At 39.7% G+C, this 11,528-nt stretch overlaps 1 protein-coding gene across 5 annotated transcripts; it reads left to right on the top strand.

The window, feature by feature from the left end:
* Positions 1 to 10: 10 nt before the first annotated feature.
* On the top strand, positions 11 to 11,207 carry qtrt2 (queuine tRNA-ribosyltransferase accessory subunit 2). Of its 5 annotated transcripts, none has more exons than XM_027175134.2 (9): positions 11 to 107; positions 963 to 1,166; positions 1,288 to 1,343; positions 3,248 to 3,324; positions 3,482 to 3,691; positions 4,805 to 5,004; positions 6,584 to 6,753; positions 9,545 to 9,650; positions 10,445 to 11,207. In XM_027175134.2, exons 2-9 carry the CDS (start codon positions 967 to 969, stop codon positions 10,665 to 10,667), a joined length of 1,242 nt encoding a protein of 413 aa, XP_027030935.1. In that variant the 5' UTR covers positions 11 to 107; positions 963 to 966; the 3' UTR covers positions 10,668 to 11,207. The 5 variants fall into 5 exon arrangements, with proteins under 5 accessions (XP_027030935.1, XP_027030940.1, XP_027030915.1 ...); XM_027175139.2 differs by lacking the exon at positions 11 to 107 and adding an exon at positions 115 to 263 and having other exon boundaries at positions 6,584 to 6,735; XM_027175114.2 differs by lacking the exon at positions 11 to 107 and adding an exon at positions 115 to 263.
* The last annotated feature ends 321 nt before the right edge of the window (positions 11,208 to 11,528 follow it).

Below are 11,528 nucleotides of genomic sequence, written 5' to 3'. Positions count from 1 at the left end.
TAGTCATGGCAACGGTTTTCACCAGCGCTTCCGACCTATATTTCTTTCTGTATTGTTTTTTTTATTTGATCTATATAGCATCTAAATCACGATTTGGAGGACAAAAGGTATATTTTTAAAATATATACATATCAATAATTATATTTTGACCTTGATGGAAAGAAGGAAAAAGGATTAGGGTGACGTAAAAAAGATGCGACTCGACAGTCAGGGTCGCTCATCAACGTGCGACTTGTAGTACTTGTGTTCATGTGCTAGTTCTGGTGAGTAAATGATGTTCAAACGATCCTGTTTATAATAAAGCCAACAGATTTATATGAATTGTGTTAATACGATTTATAAACGCTTGGAGCTGTTTTTTTCTGCATCTTATCGTTAGCATTAGTTAGCTGTCTGTAGCTAACGTGCTACTGCTACATTTATTAGGATGTGAGAAATTTTTAATAACTCACATTGTCTCAAATCAGCTCAGAAACAGAGTCAAGTGTTTACAAGTTTAAAATAAGTTACTATCTTGAATATTTTCTAACATTGATCCCTAATGAGAAGCCAGAGGTTGGAGGGTAGGAAAGAAAAACAAGGATGATGTGAGGAAGAAATCCTGAGGCTGAGAAATGAACCTCATCCTCATTTGGGTGACACTGGAGAGTAAATAATGTCAATGTAAATAATGTCCTTCCTACAACAGTTTATAGTTGAGTGGAGTTTGGAAACTAAGAGCTCCTGAAGGGAACAAACAGGTCAGAACAGTTTCCGAGTTCATCACAAACCCAAAACCAATGAATTCCTGCCAAAGTCTTCATTCGTCTGATCCTTCGTTATAAAGACCTGAGCGTAAAGCTGAAAGGTCACGCGGCTATGTAACAGCAGTTTTCTGTATTAACTTTTTGTTAATCTGCTTGATGTTTTCTGTAGCTGTTCGTTGATGTGGTTATTCGGTTATCTGCTTTTGACCTCACCAGTGTCATGAAGCTGGAGATATCGAAGGTGGTTCGAGGTTGCCGTCTAGGGCTTTTGGACATCATCGGGCAAAGCGAGCAGCGCTCACTGGAAGTTCCCGGATGTCTCCTGTACACTCGCTGTGCCACTGTGCCACATTTGACCCAGGACACGCTTCACACACTCCACAACCTGCCTGCTGTCACACAGGTCACACTAGAGAGCCTGTAAGTATCTGCTGTTCTGCTTACTAAATGTCTGATTGGTGCGTAAATCGGCACCTCACATCTGGAGCTCATCATCACTTTTTAGATTCACACTAAGATCTCTTCTCTTACAATTTTTTAGCGCAGAGCACCAGGAAGTCCTGGAGGAGTTTAAGCATGGTGTAAGAAAGTTTGCAGGTTGGTAAATGTTCTCAAATGACCTTTGTTTCCAAATTGTGTGGCGGTTTGGGAGAACCTTTTCAGAATGCTGCCGTGGGTGAACTTCAGGGGCGAAAATAGATTGGGTTTTTCTGCCTATAACCAACTTTGACACCTTATCTTTGAGCGATGATCAATACATTTAATTGCGATTGCACAGAAACGATTTTAATCTTGTCTCCATCACTTTTCAAAACAATGTAATATCCATGCTGTCAATATTAATGCTGTTATTCACAAGAACATATTTACTTTCTGTCAAATGTGCCTGTGTATCTGGGAATACAAAGCCCAGGAGGACAAAGGCTTTCGAGCTTTCTGTTGAGATCCAGCGAAACACAACAACAACAACCCCCAACCCAAGCAAATACAACACACACACTCAGCAAATCACTATGAATGCTAGTTTTAATTGACACTATGTGCACGACTGACATGAGAAATAACCATCTTCCTCAACCCCTTCCTACACTTCACCAGTTGTCCCGTGGTCTTAACTTTCATTCTATTTTTTCATATATATATATATATATATATACATCAAAGTGTAAAAATACATAATGCACGATGAGTCACACTCATCACCTCATCACATCTGGATTCATTTCCCTCTGTATGTTTGTACTGACTCGGGTTTCAGTTGAATTCAGTGTGCTTTTGTTTCTTTCCTTCTCCCTGAGCAAGCAGTGTTTCTGTAACGTATAACGTTCGTGCTTTATGGAACACTTCATGTGCCGCACTCTTAGTTTCTCGACGTCGATCCTCTTCATCCGTGCTTGTAAAAAAAAAGTATCAGGTGATATATTACGATTCCAGCCAGCAGCTGTACAGGATGTGCAACTCGATTTCATCAATACCTTATGCACTGCTCAGCAGAGCGCAAATCCCAGAGCCGGTTTATTCACAGTTCATACAGAAGTCTTAAAATACTATTTCCAGGGTCACCTTTTCACACTGGGAGTCGCTGACTTTTGAAGAAATAACTGTTAAGTGATTTAAGGTGGATTAACTAAATTCAGTGATATCTATCTTGAGAAGGTTGCACTATGACGTTTTCAGCAGTTCTCTTAGTCAAAACAAAACAAATCAACAAGTTTGCGTTCTTTTGAGTTCTATTTCAGTTCCTTTGAGTTCTATTTAAGTTCTTTTTTGAGTTCTATTTAAGTTCTTTTTTGAGTTCTATTTAAGTTGCAGAAATGTGAAATAATTAAAATTACCACATAAACACTGCTCAATTAAGTCAGTTCAGTTAGTGTTTAGCAAAAAACTAAAAGGAAATAAATAGATAGATAGATAGATAGATAGATAGATAGATAGATAAAGCAACAGTGTATTTGGAGTGGACTGATGCTGCACCCAAAAGTTGAGCATGAAGCATGAAATAACTCATTTTTCCTATTTTGAAACCGCAGCAGGTTACAAACGATTGCCGACGGCTTGTTACACACGGAAAGAGTTTTTTCTTGTATTGAGCAGGCAGTTAGTGAGCAAATAATTTATAATGAATGCTGGGGTTTGCTTTATGAATGTCAATGATCAGTGGGTGGGTTTAGAGAAAATGGTATTGTTGTTGAAGAGGCAGAAAAACGCACTTTTATTATACTTTATTTTTATTTATGAATTTTTTTTGCATGGTTAGTGAATAAATGCGCTGTTCTGAAAGCATGTGGGAATGTTTTTTGTTAATGACCAAAGAGACTTTTTATTCAGCGTTAACTTTGGTTTTATCCTTTTTTTCTGATTCACACAGTTACTAGCCTTTGACCTTTAATTAATGATTACAGAAAAGACTGGACCCCAGCCAGCTCAATTTACTACATTAAAGATGATTTATCATCTGACTGAAGACTCTAAATCTCAATTTGTTTCTTTTATTGCATCAGGTCTACACGACACGCTGCTCTTCTGCTCCCTCCGTGACCCCGCTGCTCCTCATCCCGCCGGCCACGTCACCAACAAGGTCACTCGCATGCCGATAAAGTGGAACTCGGTCGTTTCTTTAGCGATAAGTTCCAGTTGTAAAGATGGAGAGCTTTTATGTTTCCCTTCGATTTCAATGCCAAGCCATATGTTTATGATTGCGAGTGCGTTTTTATCTATTTATTTATTTTTTACAGACGGTGTCTGTATGGGGCAGTGGAGGAAGAATAGAAATGTCAGTGGCCAGGTTTATGGCGATGCAGGCAGCAGTTCGGCCAGACTTCTATGAGAGCATGGCAGATGGAGAGACGTGGCCGGAGAACACGACGCGGAAGAGGGTGCGTAAAGCGGTGGAGCGCACTCTCTCGCATCTGGATGAGTGTCTTGAATTGCACCACAAAGCGCAGGTACAGTACACAACATCAGCTCGCTGCAGTACATCAAAGATGCTTTCAGACTCGTCTCCTGCACAAAGTGAGAGAGGGACGGACAGACAGACAGACTGGCACGGACAGACAGACAGACAGAAAGAGAGAGAGCTTGAAGGACGGACAGACAGACAGACAGACAGACAGAAAGAGAGAGAGCTTGAGGGATGGACGGAAAGGGAGGGACGGGCAGAGACGGCGCGACCGGTAGGGACGGGCAGAGACGGCGCGACCGGTAGGGACGGGCAGAGACGGCGAGACCGGTGGGGACGGGCAGAGACGGCGAGACAGGTAGGGACGGGCAGAGACTGAACTGGAGAGAAATTGCCTTTTGTCACATTAATTGAGCAAATTAGTATGAGCAATTTTTCAGCACAGTTTTTGTTGCTCGCAGCACAATGTTAATGAGTTTAAATTGGTTTAATTAACACGACCCGAGTCAGTCGCTTAACTTTGGCCTCTTTATTGCTGCGGAGCAACATTATCGTGTTGTTCATTATTCGATTGTTTCCTTCTGATCAAGGCAGCATTTCCTTTATTTATTAGGTCCTTTTGTATATTATTACTTAACCTTTTGTGTCCGTTTTACCGGACAAAGTCCTCCTGCATGTTGCAGAACATGTCATAAAAATACTTCTTTTTAAAAGCCTTTCCCAGCTGGATTTGACGCTTGACCTTACTAAAGAGCTCACTTGAGTTCACTTATTCTTAAAGACATTTTGCATGCACAACTATACAGCAGAATCTTTTACACACGAGGGAGAAACCTTACCGATGTCCTTATAGAATTCCATTCATCTTTTCACATGCTATCTTTATTTAGTTTTAATATTAGTATTTTGAGCGTTCAGAAAAAAAACACCACACAAGCATATTATATTGAATTTCCCAACTGGCCTTTTGTCTTTCTTTACACATCACTCGTAATAAATAATGGCGATTTTAATATTAAAAGTATTCTTTTAATCTAGAAGACTTTTTTCAAAATACAAACGAGTCAAACAATTAAACTCCACACACATTGTTCGGTCGACGCACCTCGTTTAATTTGTCGTCGATCACGATGAAGTTTTTGTGTTGCTTTTCCAATAGGAGCTGAAAGGGTCTGACATATTTGGCGTAGTGGAGGGTGGAGACATCTTAGAGGAGAGGCTGAGGTCAGCACGTGAGACGGCCAAACGGCCCGTGGCTGGGTTCGTCCTGGACGGATTCCAGTCCACCTCCATGGAGCAGGAGCTGAGGGAGAAGCTGATCTCTGCAGTGACTGCAGAGCTGCCTCAGGAAAAACCGAGGTACAAACCAACACAAAGCCTTGCTCTCATATTACATGCTGTGTGTGTTTGCGTTCCTCTGTGAGTGCTTGTTGTGCTCTGCGCCTCACATCTCCCATGCTCTCAGACTCTCTTCAGCCACTTCGACCCCCCTCCCTTCCCTCCACAGGCCTCTGTGGCCACCAGCTTCCATAAGAGTGATGCAGGAGTAGAAAACAGAGTTTTTCGAACAAACTTTGTGTTGTTCTAATGACAGCATGCAGGATTTGGGCTCATTCATAAGCCAACCGGCTTTGGAGGAAGTTAGATCGAAGAAGGTTTTTAGTCTTGCTGCAAAAATATGTTTTGAATCAGGGCCAAAAAAAAGGATTCATTAACAATATATTACATTTATTGTAGAATAATTTATTGTGCTAGGCGGCACGGTGGCTTAGTGGTTAGCACGATCGCCTCACACCTCCAGGGTTGGGGGTTCGATTCCCGCCTCCGCCTTGTGTGTGTGGAGTTTGCATGTTCTCCCCGTGCCTCGGGGGTTTCCTCTGGGTACTCCGGTTTCCTCCCCCGGTCCAAAGACATGCATGGTAGGTTGATTGGCATCTCTGGAAAATTGTCCGTAGTGTGTGTGTGTGTGTGTGTGAATGAATGAGAGTGTGTGTGTGCCCTGCGATGGGTTGGCACTCTGTCCAGGGTGTATCCTGCCTCGATGACGCCTGAGATAGGCACAGGCTCCCCGTGACCCGAGGTAGTTCGGATAAGCGGTAGAAAATGAATGAATGAATTTATTGTGCTTGTAATAACAACTGTATATTCAGTATAGGAGCATACATGACTGTGGTGAGGAACATAAAGTAAGAATAAAAAGTAAAAACAAGAGTTTAGTCAAACCCTCAGTTAAATAGTGCATTTTCTTAGATAGGAATCGAAATCCGTTTGATTTACATCATAACATCAAAAACTAAGTTTTTCAACTGCATCCTGTCACATGCACACGTACACGAGTGCTTTGCTAAATTATTTATTACATGTAAATCACTCCCATCAAAAAGCGAAACGCTTCATCGTTGAACCAAGACAATCGGTCAAAGAAATCAATCCAAAGAGCTTTGTATTGATGTTTTTTTTTTGTATTGATCTAGATTTCTTTATTGCTTTTTTTCTTTCTTTCTTTGAAGTGGACAAAGAGAACCGGACCTATGTGTTTGATAGATTGTTTTTGTTTGCAGCCTTCAATGACTTCAATTCTCACTGACCTGAAAAGGTGATGCTACTAATACGACACGAAGACATCAGCTTCATGGTCGTGGAGTAATATTTCTGACTACAATTTCCAGCCCTTTATGATGTCTCTCTCAGGACAATAAAAGACTTGTTGTTTTGAGTTCCCTGGGCTGAATGTGGAGTTGAGTTTCTTTTTTTATTTCTTTGGTTTGACTTTGCTGATTCTTGCAGGAAGTTTGTTCCGCAGAGGCTTTAACAACTGCAAACTCTGTGTCTGAGGTTAAGTTTGAAAAGACCTGAAATGTCCCGATGATTCCCTTCAGGTTGTTCTTTCTTTCTCGGCATTTTGTTCTGAAGTATTTGGTGTGTGTGTGTGTGTCAGGTTGTTGAGAGGCGTGGGTCGTCCAGATGAGGTCATAGCCTGTGTGGAAGCTGGAGTCGATCTGTTTGAAGGCTTCTTCCCTTTCCAGGTGACGGAGAGAGGCTGTGCCCTCTGCTTCAAATACACCATCACACCTGACCCAGAGACTTCAGGTACATCTCCCCCTACAGGTGGGCCACTGTCACTGCACTTACCAAGCTACACACCCAGAGCCCATGTCTTCTCAAGTAAACTCAGTCAAAAGAGTTGAAAAGAGTAACTGTAGATCTCTCTCTCTCTCTCTCTCTCTCTCTCTCTCTCTCTCTCTCTCTCTCTCACACACACTTGTATTGTATACTTGTTCATCTATAGCAAGTAATTGTGCTTTAATACCCAACTGCTATTGTGAGAAATACAGTAGGTTTCATCATCATTACTTTAATATTTTAATTTTAAATAGTCTCTAGACTGCTAGCCATTTTGTAAACAATGACCGTGAGGTGAAACCCATTAAAATTAGTGGACAAAAAGAAAAGAAAAAGGTAGATCTGGCTTGATAAGATAAAATGTTCAACTGTCAGATATTTTATGGCAGTGTTGTAGTAATTATTATGGTTCACGGTAGATCATGTCTTAATTAAAAAGAACATGTTCAGTATGTATAATTCCTGCTTTTACTACTTTCTTGCATCCATGTAAAGTACATGAGCTCAACACACTGTGGTTTTTATTTAGTACACATCCTCATCTCCACTTAATTTAATTCCTGGCTGGGGAGATTTGGCCGGTATCTGACCAAAGCATGCTTTCATTAATAGGAACAGCCAGAATAATGAGTAAATGAGAAACAGACAGCTAATTAACTTGCTATTCATGTGTCTCTGCTACTACAAGGCTACACAACCAGAGAGGTTAATGAGTCAAATTTGACCTTAATAGACAAATGTCCTGACTGCTCGCCCGCCGGGTTATAAACTGCTCACCTACACGAGTGCTGATTAACTCTGCAGCCTTCCGCTCAGGCTCTTGTCTGATTCACTTCATATATATAAATACTGACACTTCTTACCATGTGTGGACTTCATATTCTTATTAAATGTTCACGGATTTTACTGCTAATGCTAGCCAGCTAGCTCTGCTGACAGGATTTCTTTCAAGTAATAAGATTTATGAGCCATATTAATGAATGATTAGAGGATTTTTAAGTTGTAGGGGTGTGTGTGTGTGTGTGTGTGTGTGTGTGTGTGTGTGTGTGTGTGTGAAATTACTGTATACTTCTTAACATATGCTAGTTCACTATTAAGTGCTAACATGGCATGATGTCTGATAGGATTAATACATTATATTAGTATAGTTTTGTAAATGTCAACTAAATGGCTAATAAATACAAGAGTCACAAAAATTCCTTTCAGAAATTCCTTTATAAAAATCACATTTATGCAAGCTAGCTAATATCTACTGTATCATGACAGGATTTCTGAGAGGATTTTTGAATCAATGTTATGTGACTCTCGTGACTCTTTACTTCTATGAACAGCTAGCTGGCTAATATTAGAGAAACAGGACTTTAGTTCATGTTGATGGATTTTCCTGGTCTTTGGTTCTAGCAATTCCAACGAATATTAAGACAAATTAACCCTTTATTGCTAATGGGTGACATTGTGCTGATGAGAGGGATGTCATGGCTTACTGGTGATGTGTTTGGATTGCTAATTATTTGATAACTATATTCCTGCTGTGTCATTTGTGTACCGTGTGGCTGTGAGGATCTGTTTGTGTAGCTCGGGAAAACAAAATAATTAAGTCGCAGCTAAGCTGAAGTGCCTTATGTCAGTCTGTTTCCCAAGCAGGAGAGAGGTGGTAATTTATTCCGTAAGCCTCTGACCACATGAAGTCCATAACCGATGTCTGTAATGGGCTGAACATCTCACCCTCGGAGTAGCGTAATTAGACTCAGTGATGTGTAAAGAGGTGCTGTGTCAGGCAGAGTAAATCGATTACGAGCGTTGAGAGTAATGAAAATCAGAGTGGTTTGAAGTTCAGCGCTGCCCCTGGGATTTTTTTTAGATTTCTTCCAAGCACATTAGCACAATCTACAGGAGGGTTTAAAGCCCAAGTTGCTCCTTCCTGATTAAGCTACTACCATTTTAAACTACAGGACACCTTTTCATCAGAACCTTTATATTTCATCTTGGGTCCATCAAAACTTTCATGCTCATTTCGCAATCTCTTGTGTTTTATATCCCAGTTCTTTAAATCTTTTATCATTCTCTTGGCCTGTCTGTTTTTACACTCATATCTTTTGAGGTAATAAAGCAAGGGATGCTTAAGTTAGGCTTTTACCTTTCTGGAGTAGTTTTTCTGATGGCATTTGATTAAATATTAAAGCCAGTGAACAGCAATTCCAGCTCTGTTTACATCCAGCTCTGTGTGTATGTGTATGTGTGTGTGTGTGTGTGTGTGTGTACACACATAACTCCGTCTACATACAAGTGTGTGTATCTATCTATCTATCTATCTATCTATCTATCTATCTATCTATCTATCTATCTATCTATCTATCTATCTATCTATCTATCTATCTATTTTAATTTACACTAATATTGGATTCAGTTCGAGTTTATTTTTACACTTTTTACAATTGACGTTGTCTCAAAGCAGCTTTACAGAACGAAAAACATAGAACAAAAGATTATTAAAAAGAATAATATAAAGATTAATGTGATACAAAATTCAAGATCAATATTGGATACATGTGTGTGTTTGTATTTATCCCCAATGAGCAAGTCTGAGGTGACTCAGTGAGGAGGAAAAACTCCCTTGAATGGTAAAGGGAGGAACCAAAGGGGAACCTCATCCTCATATGGCTGATACTGGAGGATGTGATTTATAAATATACAAATTGTGGAAGTTTTACATCAAAGAATCTAAAAAGAATTAAAGTTATTTTAATCTCTGTATGTTTGTGTGTGTGTGTGACAGTGCTGGAATCGAACGGATATGAGCCTGCTGTAGAACAGCTGAAGGAAAATGGAGACAGCAGCCCTGAAAACATGACCCAATTTGAGATGGATCTGAAGGACACAAGGTATATGGAGGATGTTTTCTCCTACTAGCTTATTATGTCCTCAAAAACCTCATTCTAGTAACAGTGACTCTCTAATCTGATCATCTTGATAAAGAGGGTGGGTAGGTGGAACCAATATTTCTCTATTTCATACCAGGCTTTTTTGGTCACTGTGCTGTTTCCACAGCAGGTCGTTCAATTTTTGACTGAGATCAGATTGGCGAGTAAATAAAGAAAGAGGTTTTTGCAGCATCATTGTTCCTGAAGCATTCATTGCTGCAGTGCCATGTGAATCACGTCCTCTGGCGGGACAGATCATTGAAGGAGGGTTTGCATATTGTTTACTGCATGTTGCATCGTTTCCAGACATCAGCAATGATGTGTTTTAGTTTTATTAGCTAAATAACAGAAGTCTGTCTTATGGCCAAATAAAGATTTTTAATAAATACACACGCAGCTTGTATTTTACCTACTACAAAATAGCAGTAAAACAGCAGGAAGCATCACTACTCATTTGTCTAATATGCAGCTTTTTAATACAGTTCCTCCTTTAAATTCTGAGATGTAATAATGATGTTAGAAATCCTGGTGTGACCTCTGATTCCGTGCACCATTATTAAACACCATATATTTAAAATAATAAGTATTTTTATTAACCAGCTTTTGGTAGTAACAGTTTGGATGACCGTTATAATGACTTCAACTCTCTAATGACTTCAGCACACAACAAAGTACTGGAACAGTGTTCAGAAGGAAGGTGGGGTTTGGATGGTTAATAAATGATAATGTGAGACGTTCAACGCTGTGTTTTCCAGGTACCGAAATGATTTCCGCCCGCTGGTGGACGGGTGTAGCTGTTATTGCTGTAAGAACCATAAAAGAGCTTATGTCCATCATCTGCTGGTGACCAATGAGCTGTTGGCTGGAGTGTTGCTGATGCTGCACAACACTGCTCACTACCTGGGATTCTTCCATGCCCTGAGGGAAGCCGTGGCCAACGACCGGCTCCAGGACTTGAAGAGCAAAGTGTTACAGTGATCAGTGTGGACTAGATGGTTCAAGATGTGAATAGTGTTGAAAATGCCCTGTCAGTTTTAGTCTTTATCCACTTCATTTAAAAGTAGGAAGTCTACAATTTGTTAGAAATTTATAAGAATGGATTCCTATTAATGATGCGATATTTTTACACACCTTGGGCTTTACATGATAAGCTGGATATGAAGAAGTTTCATAATAAATCATTCACATCAGTGTTTACTGAAAGAATGATAATCTGGTTATTTTAAAACAAGTTTTTATTCCACAAGAACAACCGAGTCAGTCGTATGTATGTTTTAATAAAAGTCAATAAAGTAAGAACAAAAGTTATGACCCCCTTTAAACAGGGAAAGTGTTATCTGTGGTAGCTGATGCACTGCAGTGGCCAAGCTGCATTATTGGAAGATTTAGAGAACAAAAATTTCTGTGAGCTTTGCATCATATATTTTATCAGCCTGGTAAAACCAGCTTTTTCACAAACCCTCAATTTATGGTTGAATTTGTGCATAATAAATCAGAATTTTTATTATTTATAAATAATATTTGCATATTATGTATATTCATTGTGTGTCGGTATGTGTAAGTAATTTACAAAAATCGTTTTAGTGCTTTATTTCATGCCATTTATTTCAGCTTCTTCTAAATGCATTTATTTTTAGCTATGAAATAAACAATGGGTTTCAGGAGATTCAGGTTTGATAAAGAACATGGTCAAGTATAAGTACACAGCACTTACGTTAGTGATCTCCTGACACCACTGACATGGATGAACTCTTTATACTGCTTTGTGCATGATAGATCATCTGGGCTGTCTCTGACGAATCATGTTAGCTTGATGTTTGTAGAGTCATGTGATTAGCC

Source organism: Tachysurus fulvidraco, chromosome 25, assembly GCF_022655615.1.
Source record: "Tachysurus fulvidraco isolate hzauxx_2018 chromosome 25, HZAU_PFXX_2.0, whole genome shotgun sequence".
NCBI lineage: Eukaryota > Metazoa > Chordata > Actinopteri > Siluriformes > Bagridae > Tachysurus > Tachysurus fulvidraco.
This window is presented reverse-complemented; position numbering and strand designations above follow the sequence as displayed.